At 37.7% G+C, this 22,002-nt stretch overlaps 1 protein-coding gene across 2 annotated transcripts in view; it reads left to right on the forward strand.

Annotated features, from left to right (window-relative positions):
- glis1b (GLIS family zinc finger 1b) overlaps positions 1 to 18,254 on the forward strand; it is a 68,600-nt gene extending 50,346 nt beyond the window's left edge. For both annotated transcript variants that reach the window (XM_084011866.1, XM_084011867.1), the window contains exons 7-11: positions 1,179 to 1,320; positions 5,018 to 5,198; positions 15,810 to 15,940; positions 16,740 to 16,889; positions 17,407 to 18,254. In XM_084011866.1, coding sequence (XP_083867992.1) covers positions 1,179 to 1,320; positions 5,018 to 5,198; positions 15,810 to 15,940; positions 16,740 to 16,889; positions 17,407 to 17,543 — 741 coding nt within the window. In that variant the 3' untranslated portion in view covers positions 17,544 to 18,254. The remainder of the gene's footprint in view (positions 1 to 1,178; positions 1,321 to 5,017; positions 5,199 to 15,809; positions 15,941 to 16,739; positions 16,890 to 17,406) is intronic.
- The last annotated feature ends 3,748 nt before the right edge of the window (positions 18,255 to 22,002 follow it).

The following is a 22,002-nucleotide window of genomic DNA, read 5'->3' on the forward strand; positions in this document are numbered from 1 at the left end:
GTATTGGATTTTGAAATTTGCACAGCTGTTCTCAAGTTGCACTTTAGCCCAGTTATAATGAAGTAAGTGGACATCTGTGTATCCAGCACATTAAATAAATGTTAATTGTATAGCAGTTACCCTTTAAAGTGACTAAAAGCGGATCATTTAATATGATTTGAAATATCTGGTCTGCCTTGATGAGTGTTTGAATGTTAGATAATGATGTAACGGAGTAGATTTTAATCATTTAAGCAGTTGCACATTTGTTCATCCTTAGTAAAGCAGCCAGTAGAACATTGTGCCTCGTTGATGTGTTGTATTGTTTGTGGACAACAGTGGGCGTCTGGGGACCAACGAATAACTATTTCAGGCATTTATGAATGAATAATAAATCTACTTTAGCAGATCATGTCATTTGCTGTTATTTATTGGTCAATAAAGCGCCATTTGATATTGTTGGAGCCGAAGCAGATGCCATGGAGACGTTTGTTAGATTCCCCGTTCTCCATCAGTGTCTTGAATCTGCCGCATGCTGCGTTACTACCCAGGTCTGATACTCGGCTCCAGTCCCTGTGTTGAGTTTAAAGCTTCTTTTGAAGGTAAATCTCCGGAGTGAAGGAACTATGTGATTGTTAATACAGTCCTGGTGTGTACCTTAGCAACTGTAATGTTTTATCATGGAGAAATCCACTGATGTATACGACAGAGGTCAGCTGTTCCACTGATCCAGAAGGCAGATGTCCCATTTCTCCAACTGACACAAGTTTCCTGGGGTTCAGGTTTCTTCTGTGGCGTGTGATTGACTCTCCAGCTGAAATGTGTCTTCAGTTGCCCCCATTGCTGTTGGAACAGAAGCAATCTCACATTGGCTCAGAGTTGCTACAGCGATCGATTGCCCGTAAGGCCAACGCAGGGCTGAGAAAGGAACATATGAGCTTTCCCCCGGTTCCCCCTCACTGACGATGTCTTTTAATTTGCTGAGTTACTGTTTCAAATTAAAATTACAATCACATTATTGCACAAAAAAGAAAACAAAATGGGGAAAAAAAACCACACCCCACATGGGCTCCAGCCTACAAATAGACAAAACTGATGTTTTGTTCTTAGGTTGTGTAATGTTTGCAAACCAGATGGAGTGACGCAACATCACTTCTTGTCAACGTTTTCCTCTTTGTTCTCATGTTTCTGATGCCCAGCTTCGGCCCTGTCCTCACCTGGAGCAGGACGTCCTAAGTGACTGTCTGTCCATGCAGCACCTGCAGAGCTCCGCCTCCACGCAGCACCTCTACAACGGCAAAGATGGCCGCTCTCCTGGACTGGGCCAAGACATCTTCTCAGGTGCACACGTCAGTCACCCGACACCCTGATTATGTAGCCTCTAACCCTTAGGAAGGCATTAAGTAATCTAATACTGACCCCTCAGGTCTCTGGTCTCCGTGTACCTTCCATATGTTTTTACCCTCCACATGAACCTTTATTACCAAGAGATTTGCAACACTAAATAATACTATTGTCATTCATTTTCCCATCTGTCACCAGTTTGTGTTCAATTTGGGAATTACTGGCCATTGCTATTTGGCAACAAATGAAGCTATTTCCTGCATTTCCTTATAATAGTATTTAAACCAATTCTCTGTTTCGTCCTTTTAAAGTAGCGTAGAACAACTCAAAGGGGTTTTATATCCTTGTTTTTGTTGTAGAACTTTACATTCCACTTATTTTCTGACCTCTCCAACATATCTGGCGTCTATACAACTGCCTGCTGTTACATTTTGGATAATAAAGAAACATCAGATTCTGGTGAATATTTCTTATTTGTCAATATCTACAGAATACCAACCTTTTGGTGGTTTTGGACACTACCCTAATGAATTCATATTATACATGTTTAGTCATTTATACCACACATCTAATAAAAACTGTAATTTAATCCATATTGTTTCTTTTGACATCTTCCATATGTTACATTTTCACGATGTGTGCTGGAATATGTCAATTATGGGCATAAATTCTTAAATGTAACATTTAAATGAGTAATACCTCTTTAATGAATTCATATGATGCCTGTATAAGAATCATTCTCTGTCCAAAATGTGAGCACAAGAGACTGATCGTGTCTCAAAACATCGCTGGCCAGAGAGTATTTGTTCCGAAACAGAAAAACGCCTGGCAAAGCAATCACCGGGTCACTGGTGGTCAACACCAGCCATGTCAACATTCCTGCAAATGTATTTGTGCTATCGGGCAATAAAAATCATACTTAAGGCGCCTTTGGTCAAACACCAACAAATAACACCGCGACCATTTGTGGGAAATTGCTTTTGCACATTTTATATCAACATTTAAGCTGTTGGACTCTATTTGGTTCTTTAAGTTTAGGACATTTTACAGCCTGTATGTGTTTTTATTTCATAACCATATCATGTTGACCTTCATCTTGTCATGCAAAGGCTGCAAAAACCATTACAAACGTTTATTCCCAACATCTGGCCTTTAAACTTCGATTCTTCTAATTGATGCATTTGACCGTCACCAAATGTCAACACTGCTCTGGATTGTTAACAAGAGAGGGATAAAAAGATTAGAACAATCTTAAAGACGCCGGAGCTTCCCCGCAGCTCCCTCAGTTTATGGACACATCTGTCCTTGCTTTCTGCCTGTACCTCATCCAGTCTCCCCGTTGCTCTCCGTTATTGTTGCTGGAACTCAGTGCACCGTTGAAGACTGCGAACGTTCAACTTGTCTTTGAATGTGGACCCGGCCTCCGAGTCTTGGCTTTCCCCCCACGGCCTCCCTCTGTTTCTGAGTGGATGTTGCTTGCTCTCTTGTTTTAAATGGTTCAAAGCCCCGAGGAGCTCGCTGGTGAGCCGATGCCAAAGCGTTCAGGGATGCGGTGTTATTCGAGGCCAGCAAAGATGTTGCATGTTGGCATTCAGTCTCCCCATTTACATGAGTTTCACTTTGTTCCGGGGCCAATGGGATGCATGGAAGAGGTGGGGCAAAGTGGGCTGCCATCCCATCATTAACACTTGTGGAGCAGAAAATGAGTCATGCTTCCAGTCAGAGCTCAACTTGTTTTCCTGTTTGCCGGTTAGAAGTCTGCTCTCATTCACATGGCTGCAGCGAGACTTACGACAAGCCCCTCTCTGTTTTATAGAGCGTAATTAGAGTGTTCACTGATTAACCAGAGGAAGGATTCATCATGCTTTTAATGCCGGGGTTTACGTGCTCCCGCTATTATGCTGAATGGCTGATATCCCTCTCACACACAGCCTTCTTCCTGAACCTGACCAAAAGCATTTCAGAACCAAACATCTTCAGAACATAATCCTCTGTTCGCCAGTAACGAGTGCCATCAGATCCTCTAACTCTCCCTCCACGAGGAACTGGCGATGAAATTGAGGCAATCACAGCCATTATTTGTCGACTGTTTTGCCGGTCTTGTAGCAGATGTTGGGGCTAAAGGGGAAAACATTTAAGGGCTGTGATTGATGATTTGGGGGTAATGAATCAAGCTTGTAACCATTTCAGAGTGCTGTCAGATCAGGCCCCGGCATGCTTCCACTTGAGAACAGCTGGGCCTGGAAACGGCAAAACCAGGAGCACCGATCTTTTCCCATCCTTTCATCTCCTGCTGTCTTCCCCTCGTGTCGCTGTTTAACTGCCCTCGGTGGTGACTGTGCTCTCCTCCTGGATGCTGGGAAAGAAATCAAACGATAAACGGAGCAGAAGAGGAGATTTATTGTTTCGGAGGAACGAGTATAACCTCACTTAACAAGTGACCAGTTATTGATTTTAACGCAGCTTCCCAAATGAAAAGAAACACTTATTTCCCCAGTTTTATGCGACTGCAAAATGAATCCTTTTGGGTTTGGGGCATCACCTTTATAATACATAGAAAAATACATAACTTGAATCTATGTGTAGTGGCCGTTTGTCAAAGCAAATAAAAGTTTCAAATCAAACTTCAAATCATACAAATCGACGGGCCACTGTTGCATCATGGGTTATGGTGTACGCAGATGGGAAAAACATAATGTCCAAACAAATGTCCAGTTTCAACACAAAACGATTTATTTAACCAGAAAGCGAGCAAACAAAGAGCAAAGAAAACTCCTGTGCCTCTCCCGCTCCGGTAACAAAACATTTGCCCACCCAGGTGCATGCTGGTCCCTTACCGGCAGCCTACCTATATAATACAGGTGCCCCCCTTAACGTGCCCAAATGAAACAAAACACATAGTAAACAAGAAACACCTAAACTAAACAAATAAAACACTAGAATACTAATAGAAATCTAATCCTAATGATATCAAATACATTAATTCAGAATAATCAAAACTAACTATTCATTAAACAGAATACTAAACTAAACGGAACTGAATACGAACAATAAATAAATAGCTCCAACACTATGTAATAACAATAATTATTAGTTGCAGTGTATTCAGAATCCAAATAATGTCTTTATTGGAGTCCACAGCTTGAAACAGTAGAGTTGGCAACGAGCTGCCAGCTTCACGAGAAAATGCCCCAAATTTTAATCAAATATATAGAAATACTCAATGATTTAATAGTGGGAGACGTATTGGACATTTTGGAAGAAAGTCAGGAAATGGTTCTGTTCTCTTTTGTTCTCCTGCACATTTTCAGTTGGATTTAAATAGAAAACAATTACACTGAGACGGTACCATGTACATGCAGACATGACATACGCCTGCATGTATTATCATAACCATAAGCATCAACACACAAAAACAGAGGTTATAAAATAACCCCATTCAAACACATGTAACTTTTTAGTTTATTATTGAGTAATGAGGACAAACCGATCCCTGTGGCAGCTCAAACGCTGTGCCCTAAATCACAAACAGTGAAAACAGAGCCTTTTACAAAGCCCTCTGATTGGATGAAGGTTGTCAAAACAAAATCCCGTTGCCATGAAATGGCTTTTAATCTGCTCAAAGGAAAGACGGAGCGGAGGGCCCTCCAGTCTCTGTGGCACATGAACTGAATGAGCTTTGTTTGTCTTTCAGGCCTGTACGCCGGCTCCAGTACCCCCCATCACAGCGCCTCGGTGGAGCTGCTCTCCCCCACCCCCAACCCCACCTCCGGCTCCACCGCTGACCTGCCCTCCCGGCAGCACCGACTGGACCGGGACCTCGGCAGCCCTCATCACCTGTCCCCGCTGGCTGCCATGGACGGCACACGAGACGGGTGAGTCCCTCCATGTGATGTGGAACATGCATTTATTCATTTATTCACTGTCGAGGGAGACAAAGGACTGGACATCTAAACATTAAACCTGGGAAAAGTAGTGGAAATTCTTTGAACTTATCTTTATTGATCCCTTTGGGATGATTACAGAAACTTAGCTAAATAAATATAGAAAGTAAACAATAAACTCTTAGCTAAATATAAGTAGAGATAAGAATACAAGTCAAATAAAACTAAGTTAAGTGTAGAGAACTGTATAGAGGATAAATATAAAATAAATAGAGATAAGATATATAGGACTGTATATGGCATTGTTTTTGTATTGTTGATAAATGACATTAAGGATTAAGTTATTGCACAAAAAAAGAAAAAAGAAGAAAGGCAATTAACACCTACAGTACTTCTAAAATAAAATAACTTCAACACATTTAAAAAAAAAAAAAGGTAATATGTCTAAATTTAAGATTTCAGCCATTAACAACAGTTTTTTAACCATAGCATTACAGATTAGTCAAACTTCTCAACTCATCGATTATGAAATGAAATCCATCTCTCTCTCGACTCAAACTGTCCCTACAATCTGCAGCCCGCCAGTCAGTCACCATGGCAACACTGTTTAATCACGTTTTAGTACGTCATACTGTGATATTATGGTATTTTCGGCTAAGTGTCCAGGTATGTATAACCCTATTTATTATTATATTATTATTATTATTATTATTATATTTTATATTTCCTCCTCCCCCCGAGTGAGAAGCTGTAGAGTACGGTTATGAACGCTTATGGAAGGCTTTGTCACAGTCGCATCATTCTGATTGGCCAAAAGTCAAACGTGTGTGTTAAAGTCATGTGATGGTGAAGGTCAAACTTTTCCAGCTGAAGTTAGCAAAAACACCAACATCAACATGCAACTATACAAGCACATACAACTTTGTTCCTCTACTGATCACGCTGACAGTATTATGATGTTCACACTGGTTTGGACCCACTGGGTTTCCATTGTTATTCACCTATTTATCATCCGGAATCAAGGCAGATTCACAGGGCGAACCCGCTTAGATCATGTTAGGTTAAGCCTCTCAGTCCTGCTGTCAGCACATTTGGCCGTCTTACTGGAAACAAACTCAACTCCACAACCCCTAAGACATCCCTCGTGGGAAGATGGGCCGTGCTGGTGACCACAGGGTCAACGTGACACATCACCAGCTCTATTTCTGGCACTGGATTTGGTGTTCATAAGGTCCCCCATCTCCACTGGATAGGACGGCATCAGCGCGATGACCAAACCGCCTGATTTAATGAGCGTAAACAGTGATAGGATCATCGTTCCGTGTTTATATTGTGAGCTGTTTTATCCTCAAATGACATGAATCAACAAGTTTGGAAATAGAAAACATTACCAAACAATTCATATTGTGCAAATCCACTGGTATTCATGTTTTACAGCCCATCGCATACCACATGAGACACTTCATTCGTTTGAGGGATCGCACACCAAATACAAGCAGTTAAATGTTGCCATCTTAAAAGATGATGCATCCTCCAGACCATGTCGACAATGAGTTCAACTGGGGACGCTTTAAAAGAGAACGCAATAAAACGGAGGAAAACGTATTGTTTCATGGCCGTGCCAGTATTGCTCCATCTCTGGCAAAGAAAGAAAATGAGTTTCGTTTGAAAATGTCTTGTAAATTTAATTAACTGTAATGAGAATACATTAAATGCTGCTTTAAAACGTTATATCTTACATTAGATACCAGGGAATATCCAAAAGAGCATGAAGAAAACCTGCAGCATATAGAAGTGTCTTGCTCAGGGACACCTCAGCAGAAAAGGACAACTCTTCGTGTGCGTGTGCGTGTGTGTGTGTGTGTGTGTGTGTGTGTGTGTGTGTGTGACAGAGCGACAGCATGTTTCCCATTAGTGCCGATGATTTCCCCTGAGAGCCAGCAGAGAGTTACAGAGCCGAGTGTCGTCAGGAGGCACAGTGTGTACTGTACTAAACAATGTGCTGAAAACCAGGGAGGTAGAGAAGGAAAACACTCTTTTACAGTTTAATAACATTGAGAAAGAGTGGATGGAATCAAGCATCATAAACCCCGTTACAAAAGTCATCGTGTTACGTAAACATGCTTTCTTTTAGCCCGCTCCGTGGGTGTGTGTGAGTGTGTGTGTGTATATACACTTTTAATGGGAGTGTATACAGCACAAGACAGAATGAGGTTTGATGGCTTTCTCACTCCTAAGAGCCGTGCATGCGTTTGTACTCGTCTGTGTGAGTGAGAGGAGTTTACATATAGTTATCCAGGAAACGCATGATTGCGTGTGATTGGCTGCTCAGCTTCCAGCACAAACAGAGCGGCGGCCCCGGCGCAGCGAAGCCGTCTGGAGACGCCAGGGTCGGCCTGGAAGCATCTGGAAGGTGATGTGTTGTTTCAAGCCTCCAAAGCGGGAGGAGAACATTACCTCGCGGCCTCGGTGCCTCTTTTCTCGGCGGCGTGCACGATTACCGGCGTGAGCAGAGAAATGGAAAGTGAAAAGGACCCGAGTCGGGGATGCAGTAACGCCCGGTTACGCCGGCAGGGCAACGTTATTGGATGTGAGACGTGGGTCGGTTCCTTCGGGTGCTTGATGAGGAACATCTGAACAGTGTGTGTGTGTGTGTGTGTGTGTGTGTGTGTGTGTGTGTGTGTGTGTGTGTGTGTGTGTGTGTGGTGAGCAGGGAGAATCCCCCTTTTCCATTATGTAACTAAAGTGCCTGTTATGCCATATAAGTAATCTGCCGTGGTCCTCCCCCACCTTAAGCTCCCACGTACTTGTGACGTGATGACAATGCATTAAAAATCACAGCAATTTCCAGATTTACGGATTTCATCAAGTCAAGATGTTTGACCTGAGAGCAGTCATAAAACACACACACACATACTGTAGTGCCATATCTGTTCATCACACGGTGTGGACGGAGGGTGGAGTTAGGAGTGAAAAGGCGAGTTTGTGGCAGCAGACCTCACAGTGCAACCAGCCGGGCATGAAACGTCGACTCACATTTGCCCGAAGATGGAGCATTTGATTTACATGCTTAAAGCCTTGAGTATACAGGTCGCTGCCAAAGTCAATATCAGCACCGCACTTGTTTTTCCCAAACGGTTTAGCAGGACATTAAACATTTTGACAAAATTATCAAACTAACCTGCCTCTAGTGTGGCAGCCTCTGACCTCATGGCTAAATGTGTTGACTCTGGCTCAAATGGGCCATTTAGACTCCTTTTACTTTGTAAATACCAATGTCATTTTTCTGAAGCTAATATTAAAATATGCCAGTTAAAATACATTTGGCAATCGGCGTGGCACGAGTGTGTGTAAGTGTGTGTGTGTGTGTGTGTGTGTGTGTGTGTGTGTGTGTGTGTGTGTGTGTGTCTGTGTGTGTGTGTGTAAGTGTGTGTGTGTGTGTGTGTGGGTGTGTGTAAGTGTGTGTGTGTGTGTGTGTGTGTGTGTGAGGCTCTCTCTCATAGAGATGGCTGTTCGATGGCGACCTCCGCTCACAGAGAGATGGGTGGTAAATGTTGTCATTCACTGCTTCAGCCATATATGCTTATATAATTGCTGAGTCTCCAGCCTTTACCTGCATATTGATATTAGAGCGCCTCTGCAAATATTAGTCTGAGGTGGTTTGATACCTCAGCAGTGATTGACACAGGCTAATTGAATTAGAGTGGCGGCACAGAGCTACATTAAGAACCGCTGCTCTGAAGGGGGCGACGCTCACGGCTCGTAACCCGACGCTGCTTCCACGTCTTCCAGCCATTATCATCCTGCAGTGATCCAGAAAATCTCACAAACCAAAAACACGCTTTTGATGCATGTTTCGATTCAATTCAGTAACTTGTAACCAAAATTCTATATCCATGAAATAAACAAGCAATAATGTGTCTATTCTTCTGAAAAATAAACAGACCACAGAATTACTTATTTAACATATTTATTCTATAAAAAAGTAGTCCTGCATAATATTTTATGCAGAATACAAAAATGTAATGCTCATTATAATTATTTTGAACATTTTTCAATAGACTACATGCTAGCAGGGGAGAGAGTGTCTTAAACGTCTTAAAACATTAATCATAATTAAGAATTCATAAGATTAAACGCATTTATATCGATTATTGGTGAAGCTAAAATGATTAATTTATTTATTTATCTTAGCAGATCGATTTAGTTGAATTGTAGGACTGACAATCGATGCATCTCATGAATCGTTGCACCTCTAATGGTTATTAATGTGTACTTCGATTAAATGGTTAACTCACAGGAAGGATGATTTCCTGTCACATTCCTCCACGAAGGCCGGTGATTACGGATGGATTCTTTGAGTTTAGTGGGGCAGTTATCTCTCTGGGACTAAAGGAGAGCTTTTCGGTGCTCCCGAAAATATCCAGAGCCCTGGCTGTGTGTTTTCACGCTGGGGCCTGCAGGGCTGGCTTAGCTTTAGCTTAGCTTTAGCAGGATACTGTAGTCTGTCTCTCAAGCACAGCTTTAGCTTTGCTAACCAGAACCAGAAGTGTTCCCACCGATCTGCGCCAAAGAAGCCCCCGTCATCCATCAGAGGGGCTTAACGGTCGGAGAGATGAGAGGCGAGGCAGAGGGTGTTTGTGGAGAACGCCGGGTCTACGGAGGACAGAGTCTGATCCTCGCTCCCTAGTGGGACAGTTAGCTGCAGGTGAAGGAAGACGAACGAGGAGCGGAGCAGGACTGCTCATGAATCTTCAGCCTTCTTTCCATCCCATCATGCCTCAGTACAAAGAGCCAAGACCCCGAGGACAGCTTCCCCCGAACACAACAGGAGTGCATCACCTCAGCGTCTGGACAGTCGTTGCGGTTGACGTGCGCGCCCCGCGTACCTGAGTTATTTTGTCTGGACGTGCGAGGCTTTAAGGGCCGGAAGTCATTTTCATCTTCTTGGAATGTCATTTCTAAAATAGGTGTTTAGCTGTGCTGAATCGGACACTCCTTCCCAGAATGACATCAGCATTCCCATATTACTCACAGAAACTTTTACTGGGCCGCTGAGCTGTGTTCTCATTGAGCAAACACTGAGCTCTCTTACACCATTATCGCTTCCGCACTATTTTCAGGCAATAAAGGTCACAGCCATCTGTCATAGTAGACAGCACACAAGGGTATTTTATAAATCTTTCCACGCTCCCTCTAACCTCTCAACCTTTTAGATATTTATTAAATTTGCTCCATCAATCTGATAGCCTCACCTAAAATCCCCTCTCCTCTACCTTCATGAATCATCAGGTCAGCGGTGGATCCCTGTCTCGGTGCAGTGGGACGGGAGTGGGTGGGCCGGCTGGAAACAACGCAGGATGGTCAGTGAAGACGAATACCGGGGGAGAGATTAATTTGGCATATGAAAGATTCCCCTCATACCTCGAGCTGGAGCCGCTAGCATACCGGAGCCTAGCGAGAGCAGGGTCGGGGCAGCTGGCAGTGATTAGCTTATGATTCACTTTAGCTACACATAGAGGCAGCTTGTAAAAATATGAACAGTATAACTGTTTCCTGAGTTTGTGCTGACAGCAGCTCCTTGGGGGGATGCTGCTCTCTGCAGGAACACATGGCCACGCTCTGGGCCCGGGGCCAACCCAGGGATTAGCGACGCTACGATGCTAACAGCTAGTCTCTCCAGAGCTGGACGAGCACAAGGTGCCACACAAGCTTTTGTAGAGATGCACATAGTGGTCAGTTCATATACAGTTATGGATTTAAATTTGATACCCAACAATAATTCTGTCCCAAAAGTATTCGTCCTACTGTGTAACCGAAATGTTTGTAATAATGTTAAAGCTGGAAAGTTCCTCTCTTTTGTTTGTTTCGTGGTATTAGTGGAAGTGTAAGAAGTAAGTGTTCATACTTGAGTTGTTAAAAGTAGCAGCAGAAAAGTTTTATTGAGATTAAACGAGGAGTTTTCATTAGGACTCCCTCTTCTTGTTATAGTATATTGTTCAAGCTTATGTTACTACTTTATTTAACGTTGGGTAGTTTAATCTTTAAGAATACATCATATTTTAAAACTTGTCAAATTGAATGGATTAAAAACGACTTTCTGAAGTAGAAATGTACACAGAAATGTACTTGAGAACTGAATTACTCCCCTTCATTGGTCGTTATCACGGTTCTTATAAAGGAAATCCCAGATTCAGACGACAGATATAACCATGTGTTCATTGGCTCAAGGCCCGTCTCTCCACTACATTACATGGGTTGAATTTATATGTTCATGTGACAGGAAAAAAGACATACAGGAGCAAAAACATGAGCTCTCTTAGAGAATAATATAAAAGAGTATTTTATGGTCATCTTCATCGATGAAGGCAGACGCTCTGGGAGCCTGAACTTTTGTCCTACAGCTGAGTAACGTGTAAAATAAATCCAGCATTGGCGGAACTCGCCGCAGCTTCATTTGACATTGTTTATCTGCCTTCGCGGGTCGTTCTGTGCCAAATGCCCTTCACAAAGCGTCTGCCAGCTACCGAGTGCTCGGCGGGGCGTCCCTCATGCTTGGAGCGCTCCCATTGGAGGCTCCAGCCGGGCCAGCAGCTAGCAGTCATCTGAGGGCTTGGCTGCCTCCAGCAACACTCTGTCATCACATTCATATAGCGCTTAGTGCAAACCATATGCTTCCACAGCACAGCGGCACATAGTAACACAGCAGCAGTTTATGTGTTGGCATTCCCGATATGCAGTCATGAGAGGGTACTAAGTAGCTGCTGAATATTTAGAGAGGTGATTGACTAGCCACATTTTTTAAAGGCGGGTCTGCTGCCTATCAGTCTGGATTCGGACCAGATTTCTGTTCCATTAAGTTAATGTCAAGTGTGCTGTAAATGTAATGCAAAGCATTCGCTTTCTTGTTAACTTAATGTTTAATATTTAAGTGTCTGAATAAATGTTGATTATTTCACAATGTCTATAGAATAATGACACAGTCTGCATTTGGATGTGTTCCTTGTTTGACTTGCTTTCAGTATGCTCTGTGGTACGGTCTCCAGGGAGAAGGAAGACTCCATTTATGGCACAAAGAAAGCGTGTCAGCCATCGCATAACCAAACAGACAGATTCCAGTTAGCGGCTGTAGGACCTCGAATCCAGGCAGCGTGCTGGTACCCAGCGGGAGGGCGGGGTCGAACCTGTGTAATAAGTCTGCTGTCCGGTGAGGAGTTGGAGCAGTCCGGCCAGCAGCAAACTTTCTGTTGCCGCTGGCAACCAGCTCACTGTGACCTCTGGCACTTGGATTTGAGTTCAAAGTTGACTTACAGCAGCTGCAGCTGAATGCATATTTATAGTTGGAGTATGACTGTTTCATGACATACTATGATTTTTTATGGTGTGCTACTCTGACTGTCATTATATTTTTTATGACATACTATAATTTTACATATTATGACAAAATTTACCATTACATTTTCAAGACTTCATATACTATACTATTTGTTATGTACTTTTTGTGCTATAATACGGCTTCTCAAGTACATTTTTGACAAACTTTACTATGACTCTCTTTTACTATGACTCTTATTATAGTATAACATACTACATTATGACTTTTTATGACATTCTATGTCATTTATGACATACTTTTTTCCCTACTTATTTTGACAACTGTACTGACTTTTTTTTTGACAAACGTTACTATGACTTTTTTTCTTTTTTTGACAAACTTTACTATGACTTTTTCTTTTTTTGACAAACTATACGATGACTTTTTTTCTTTTTTTGACAAACTATACTATGACTTTTTTTCTTTTCTTTTTTTTACAAACTTTACTATGACTTTTTTTTTCTTTTTTTTTTACAAACTTTACTATGACTTTTTTTCTTTTTTTGACAAACTTTACCATGACTTTTTTTCTTTTTTTTTACAAACTTTACTATGACTTTTTTTCTTTTTTTTACAAACTTTACTATGACTTTTTTTCTTTTTTTGACAAACTTTACTATGACTTTTTTTCTCTTTTTGACAAACTTTACTGACTTTTTTTCTTTTTTTTTACAAACTTTACTATGACTTTTTTCTTTTTTTGACAAACTATACGATGACTTTTTTCTTTTTTTGACAAACTATACAATTACTTTTTTTCTTTTTTTGACAAACTATACGATGACTTTTTTTCCTTTTTTGACAAACTTTACTATGACTTTTTTTCTTTTATTGACAAACTACTATGACTTTTTCTTTTTTTGACAAACTTTACTATGACTTTTTTTCTTTTTTTGACAAACTATACTATGACTTTTTTTTTTTATTCGACAAACTATACTATGACTTAGTCACTCTTTTATGAAATGGTCAATTGTGAAATTTTGAAATACAATACTTTTTTCCGTACTTTTTTTGACAACTGTACTATGACTTTTTTTTTTTTTTTACAAACTATACTATGACTTTTTTTCTTTTTTTGACAAACTATACAATTACTTTTTTTCTTTTTTTGACAAACTATACGATGACTTTTTTTTTTTTTTTGACAAACTTTACTATGACTTTTTTTCTTTTATTGACAAACTACTATGACTTTTTCTTTTTTTGACAAACTTTACTATGACTTTTTTTCTTTTTTTTTTACAAACTTTACTATGACTTTTTTTCTCTTTTTTTTTTACAAACTTTACTATGACTTTTTTTCTTTTTTTGACAAACTTTACTATGACTTTTTATGACATTCTACACCGTGACTCTTTTATGAAATGGTCAATTGTGAAATTTTGAAATACAATACTTTTTTCCCTACTTTTTTTGACAACTGTACTATGACTTTTTTTTACAAACTTTACTATGACTTTTTTTTTTACAAACTATACTATGACTTTTTTTTTACCAATTTACTATGCCGTTTTTTCTTTTTTTCGACAAACTTTACCATGACTTTTTTTCATTTTTTGACAAACTTTACTATGACTTTTTTTCTTTTTTTTTTACAAACTTTACTATGACTTTTTTCTTTTTTTCGACAAACTATACTATGACTTTTTTCTTTTTTTGACAAACTATACTATGACTTTTTTTCTTTTTTTGACAAACTTTACTATGACTTTTTTTCTCTTTTTGACAAACTTTACTATGACTTTTTTTCTTTTTTTTTACAAACTTTACTATGACTTTTTTTCTTTTTTTGACAAACTTTACAATTACTTTTTTTCTTTTTTTGACAAACTATACGATGACTTTTTTTTCTTTTTTTGACAAACTTTACTATGACTTTTCTTTTATTGACAAACTACTATGACTTTTTCTTTTTTTGACAAACTTTACTATGACTTTTTTTCTTTTTTTGACAAACTATACTATGACTTTTCTTTTGTGACCAACTACACCGACTTTTTTTTTTTTTATTCGACAAACTATACTATGACTTAGTCACTCTTTTATGAAATGGTCAATTGTGAAATTTTGAAATACAATACTTTTTTCCCTACTTTTTTTGACAACTGTACTATGACTTTTTTTTTTACAAATTATACTATGACTTTTTTTTTTTTTTTTTACAAACTTTACTATGACTTTTTTCTTTTTTTCAACAAACTATACTGACTTTTTTTTTTTACCAACTTTACTATGACTTTTTTTCTTTTTTTGACCAACTATACTATGACTTTTTTTCTTTTTTTGACAAACTTTACTATGACTTTTTTTCTCTTTTTGACAAGCTTTACCATGACTTTTTTTCTTTTTTTTACAAACTTTACTGCCTTTTTTTCTTTTTTTGACAAACTATACGATTACTTTTTTTCTTTTTTGACAAACTATACTATGACCTATTTTGACAGACTATACTATGATTTGTTTGACAAACTACACTGCCATTTTTCCACAGACTATACTATGACTTTTTAATTACTTTTTTTTGACATACTGTAATATGACCTTTTATGACGTTTGCTTTGACCTATTTGATCACCAGCTTTTAGTTTTCCCAGCACAGTGACTCAAACATGCTGAGATTAAAGAAGACCTGGCAGTACTTCACTTGGATTCTAAATACAAGATGATATTACTAATTTTGATTTAAGAGTGCTGTATTAAATGACGAATACATCCAATGGCATAGACAAAACTTTATTTATATGATCAACCACAAAATAAACCTCCATTTATTCTCCAGGCTGTTAGAGTTCACAAAGTCACCAACATATCCTAATAGTTTGTTTTCAAAAGTCATAAATAGACACTATTGTCCTTTATTGTCTCTCAGCCACAAAGCCTGGCTTACAGCAATGATGGAGAGTGTGTGTGAATGGTTTCACTTGAATGCACACTCTGCTGTTTGTTGATTTAACATCATAATATGTGGTAGGAGGACGATTACGTGTGGGGAGTCCAAGTTTCCACACGCCTGGAATGTTTCTTCTTCTGTGTTTTTAGCATTACTAACTGCTCCGCTGGGTTAGTCGGATCATGTGGTTAGCAGGCCGCCATGTCCATTCTGCTCTGATTGGGATGTCACAATGCGTGAAGCATGTTATTGAGAAATTGAGACCGGTTAGAAAGGATTGAGCAGATTGAGAGGTTTCAATGTATATTTCACCCTCCCTTTTGGTCTCCTCCAGGGTGTCGGTTCCCCTCATGTCTCCGGGGATGAAGGGAACAGGAACGCCGCCTCCTCCTCTGGAGAAACAGCATGTCCACCCTCACCACAAGCCCTTCTCTCACTATCACCACCATCAGGCTGCCAACGACGGTAAGGTTCATTCCAAGACATCTGGATGAATGGAACTTGTTTCAGGAAATCTGCCTTGAATTTGAAAATGTTCATTGCCGTTTCAATTTAATATCCTGAAATGTTGCAGGTGATTCAGTAACATGGAGTATTACTCTTGTATAACTTTCTATGAGGGAATTTACATAAGAACACCCGTGTCCTTTTTAAAACACTTGTTTTACCAGCAGCAGACCCACATAAAAGCTCTCAAAGAGAGGAAGTTGCCTCTTCGAGCAGCGATATTGCCCCGTGGCTCCTTCGGAGCATTTTTAGGACCGGGAGAGATCAGAGTCTAGGAGACGGAGTTGGGAAAACCACATGCCGGAAGCCTTTTCCCTGAGCTGAATTAGCCAGCAAAATGCTGGCTCATGTATTCAGCTGTCTCTCAGCACCCTCACATGGCAGGCTCAGCTGTCACTCCAGAGCCTTTCCCTAATGCCTTAAACACTGTTTTCCCTGTAAAGATCTACACATGGATGTCTCTCTAACCACGCTGTGGTCAGGGAGTTGCGTAAAAGCTCTCCAGGCAAGGCTGCTTCCCCATTATCGTGACTCTTGCGGTCCATTCCGAGCCCTGAGACGATGGGGATAAATGTTACTTACTGTGAAACTGGCACAGTTAACGTGAGCACACATATAGCATTGTCATCATTTGAGATCCACATTAGGTTTCATCCGGATGGAGCGGATGCTTACCGACCTCGGAAGCAATCACCCAAAGACACTGGTGGCAGTCGATCAAATCTGACATCTTTTTTTCTCCTCCCTCATTTCCTAGAATACCAAGGCAGCTTCCAGAGCTGCTTCCACTTCGGGGATGCATCCTACAGGATGGAGCAGACGGTTGGTGTCCCAGGAGATTCTCACGCCTACACTTCCCATCAGCACAATGGCTTCCACATGCCAACTGGCAACACTGGCAATGCAGGTGAGGACATTTTACCTAAACTTGCCGAAGAAACCTCTTCAGGTCCAATTCTGTGGCTGGTTCAGATGAGGTTTAATCACTGACAGTGGGAAAAGGAAGTCACAGCGTTGCCATAAAATCCTTTCTGACAAGAGTGGGTTTAGTCAAGAGTTTTATACAGAGTTACAGAGAACAAGGAGGAAGGTGTGATGAGTGGATTTGCATTGATTCAATACACATCTAAGTTCCTTAGAAGACAAATGTGTGGCTGCTCTCTGGGCGGCTGGGTTTCTCTACACAATGTCAGCATAGGGACCATTCATCAGGCCTCGATCAATCAATGTGAGATCAGGATGTTTCGGAGTCGGTCCAGGAAGGGGAAAAGACCAAAAGGTCTTCTCATCAAGATAACAAAAGTTAACCACAATCAAATAGGAGCAGCAGAACATTTGATGAGAACAAGAGAAAGGAATATTAGGATGAGATTAAAATAAAACTGAGGTAACACATTTTCTGCTCTTCATCACGTCTGCTCCAGGCTTCAACCTGACCCAGGAGCTTCAAGGCAGCGCAGGGTGCCAGTTCTCCTCCAGCCCAGAGGAGAGCATCTTTTTCCAGGTGGGCAACTTCGAGCGCAGCTTGAGCCACATGTCCTCCGTCTACACGGAGACATGAAGCAACACTGGAGCAGGGCACGCTTCACCACACCGACTCTACAGGCCGCCATCTTCTCACACTCGGACCCCCTCTTCTCCGCTTCCTGTTTACATTTTTATTTATATCTCACTCTGACCTACTTGGCTGCAGGATGAAACGGACATTACAAAGAAGGTTCCCAACCCTTTAAGACCCTTTAAGGCTTGTGGACCCGTTTAAACAAGTAGACAAGGGTCTTGTCACAGTTTGCATATGTCTCTTTGGTTCTTGCTCTTTAAATGAAGGAATGAAGTCAAAAGACAAGACAAAAAAAGTCGTTCAGAGCCATATTCTTTATTTCTTAGAATGGATTTTACTTGCAGAGTCGTCGTCATGTACACGAGCAGGTTTTTCAGCATTAATATATAAATAACAAACTTCTGAATGGAAATTAAACGTCTCCCTCCTCTTCATGTTTTTTCTCTCATCTACATCTTTCAATCTATTTTAACTGAAGTGTAGAAAAGAATATATAATTTTGCTGTGTTGTTTTAGCAGTGGAAAATGTGTTTGCATTTCTGTATTTTGTTAAGTGTTCTGATCGCTGGAGGAGGGTTTAAAATCATGAATTCTGCAATAAAGCAGAGAAACCAACCTACTTTATTATATGTATAAAATGTACAGTTTGTTTACAGCAATCATTTGAATGTTTGTCATTTCTCAATTTAAGAAATAAATAATTGAATGCTCCAGTCTGACACTTGATGAGCAACATGAAAAAACGGTGAGACTGTGGGAACATTGTTCCCTCTAGTGGACATGAGTTGGCAGTAGTCATAGTATAGTATGTCTAAAAAAAAAGTCTTAGTATGTTGAAAAGGTCATGACAAAAAAAAGTAATTACAAAAAAAAATCAAGAAACAAAAGTCAGTATAGTATGTTTAAAAAAAATCAATAAAAAGTCAGTTTAGTATGTAGAAAAAGTCATATTTAAGTATGTAGAAAAAGTCAATTTAGTATGTTGAAAAAGTCAGGTTAGTATGTTGAAAAAGTCAGCTTAGTATGCTGAAAAAGTCAGTTTAATATGTTGAAAAAGTCAATTTAGTTTGTTGAAAAAGTCATATTTAAGTATGTAGAAAAAGTCAATTTAGTATGTTGAAAAAGTCTGTTTAGTATGTTGAAAAAGTTAGTTTAATATGTTGAAAAAGTTAGTTTAATATGTTGAAAAAGTCAGTTTAATATGTTGAAAAAGTCAGGTTAGTATGTTGAAAAAGTCAGTTTAATATGTTGAAAAAGTCAATTTAGTATGTTGAAAAAGTCAGTTTAGTATGTTGAAAAAGTCAGTTTAGTATGTTGAAAAAGTCAGTTTAGTATGTTGAAAAAGTCAGTTTAATATGTTGAAAAAGTCATGACAAAAAACAAATACTTTGTTAGTGTTCTTGAATTTCCAGGTGTCTGTTCTTTACTTGAATAATTCTTTTTCTGACAATTTTTCTTTTACTCCCCGACATTTTAAAACAAACATCTTTACAATCTACTTAAATTTTGAGAACAGGCTCGTTACTTTAGCTTAAATGCGTTTGAAGGGAATTATCAATTATTTTTCTTTCTTATGAATACAATACGAGATCCAGGTCGCCTTGCAAAAAAAAAAGCCAGTTTAAATGTCCTTCGTCGAAACTTTTTACTTTTACGTTGAGTATATTTTTGTCACAATTATACTTTTTACTATATACTTTACATTTTGTCATTCAAAGTGATACTTTTTACTTCGTACTTTGGGTACATTTTGTCATTCAAAGTGATACTTCTTACTTTATACTTTGAGTACATTTTGTCATTCAAAGTGATACTTTTTACTTCATACTTTGAGTACATTTTGTCATTCAAAGTGATACTTTTTACTTCATACTTTGAGCACATTTTTGTCAAAATTATACTTTTTACTATATACTTTACATTTTGTCATTCAAAGTGATACTTTTTACTTCATACTTTGAGTACATTTTGTCATTCAAAGTGATACTTTTTACTTTATACTTTGAGTACATTTTTGTCAAAATTATACTTTTTACTATATACTTTACATTTTGTCATTCAAAGTGATACTTTTTACTTCATACTTTGAGTACATTTTGTCATTCAAAGTGATACTTTTTACTTCATACTTTGAGCACATTTTTGTCAAAATTATACTTTTTACTATATACTTTACATTTTGTCATTCAAAGTGATACTTTTTACTTCATACTTTGAGTACATTTTGTCATTCAAAGTGATACTTTTTACTTTATACTTTGAGTACATTTTTTCAAAATTATACTTTTTACTTTATACTTTGAGTACATTTTGTCATTCAAAGTGATATGTTTTACTTTATACTTTGAGTACATTTTGTCATTCAAAGTGATACTTTTTACTTAATACTTTACATTTTGTCATTCAAAGTGATACTTTTTACTTCGTACTTTGGGTACATTTTGTCATTCAAAGTGATACTTTTTACTTCGTACTTTGGGTACATTTTGTCATTCAAAGTGATACTTTTTACTTTATACTTTGAGTACATTTTGTCATTCAAAGTGATACTTTTTACTTTATACTTTGAGTACATTTTTGTCAAAATTATACTTTTTACTATATACTTTACATTTTGTCATTCAAAGTGATACTTTTTACTTCATACTTTGAGTACATTTTGTCATTCAAAGTGATACTTTTTACTTTATACTTTGAGTAAATTTTTGTCAAAATTATACTTTTTACTTCATACTTTGAGTACATTTTGTCATTCAAAGTGATACTTTTTACTTCATACTTTGAGCACATTTTTGTCAAAATTATACTTTTTACTATATACTTTACATTTTGTCATTCAAAGTGATACTTTTTACTTCATACTTTGAGTACATTTTGTCATTCAAAGTGATACTTTTTACTTTATACTTTGAGTACATTTTTGTCAAAATTATACTTTTTACTTTATACTTTGAGTACATTTTGTCATTCAAAGTGATATGTTTTACTTTATACTTTGAGTACATTTTGTCATTCAAAGTGATACTTTTTACTCAATACTTTACATTTTGTCATTCAAAGTGATACTTTTTACTTTATACTTTGAGTACATTTTTGTCAAAATTATACTTTTTACTTTATACTTTGAGTACATTTTGTCATTCAAAGTGATATGTTTTACTTTATACTTTGAGTACATTTTGTCATTCAAAGTGATACTTTTTACTTCATACTTTGAGCACATTTTTGTCAAAATTATACTTTTTACTATATACTTTACATTTTGTCATTCAAAGTGATACTTTTTACTTCATACTTTGAGTACATTTTGTCATTCAAAGTGATACTTTTTACTTTATACTTTGAGTACATTTTTGTCAAAATTATACTTTTTACTTTATACTTTGAGTACATTTTGTCATTCAAAGTGATATGTTTTACTTTATACTTTGAGTACATTTTGTCATTCAAAGTGATACTTTTTACTTAATACTTTACATTTTGTCATTCAAAGTGATACTTTTTACTTTATACTTTGAGTACATTTTTGTCAAAATTATACTTTTTACTTTATACTTTGAGTACATTTTGTCATTCAAAGTGATATGTTTTACTTTATACTTTGAGTACATTTTGTCATTCAAAGTGATACTTTTTACTTCATACTTTGAGCACATTTTTGTCAAAATTATACTTTTTACTATATACTTTACATTTTGTCATTCAAAGTGATACTTTTTACTTCATACTTTGAGTACATTTTGTCATTCAAAGTGATACTTTTTACTTTATACTTTGAGTACATTTTTGTCAAAATTATACTTTTTACTTTATACTTTGAGTACATTTTGTCATTCAAAGTGATATGTTTTACTTTATACTTTGAGTACATTTTGTCATTCAAAGTGATACTTTTTACTTAATACTTTACATTTTGTCATTCAAAGTGATACTTTTTACTTTATACTTTGAGTACATTTTTGTCAAAATTATACTTTTTACTTTATACTTTGAGTACATTTTGTCATTCAAAGTGATATGTTTTACTTTATACTTTGAGTACATTTTGTCATTCAAAGTGATACTTTTTACTTCATACTTTGAGCACATTTTTGTCAAAATTATACTTTTTACTATATACTTTACATTTTGTCATTCAAAGTGATACTTTTTACTTCATACTTTGAGTACATTTTGTCATTCAAAGTGATACCTTTTTACTTTATACTTTGAGTACATTTTTGTCAAAATTATACTTTTTACTTTATACTTTGAGTACATTTTGTCATTCAAAGTGATATGTTTTACTTTATACTTTGAGTACATTTTGTCATTCAAAGTGATACTTTTTACTTCATACTTTGAGCACATTTTTGTCAAAATTATACTTTTTACTATATACTTTACATTTTGTCATTCAAAGTGATACTTTTTACTTCATACTTTGAGTACATTTTGTCATTCAAAGTGATATGTTTTA

The sequence above is a fragment of the Eutrigla gurnardus genome (assembly GCF_963514095.1).
Source record: "Eutrigla gurnardus genome assembly, chromosome: 6".
NCBI classification, from domain to species: Eukaryota; Metazoa; Chordata; class Actinopteri; order Perciformes; family Triglidae; genus Eutrigla; species Eutrigla gurnardus.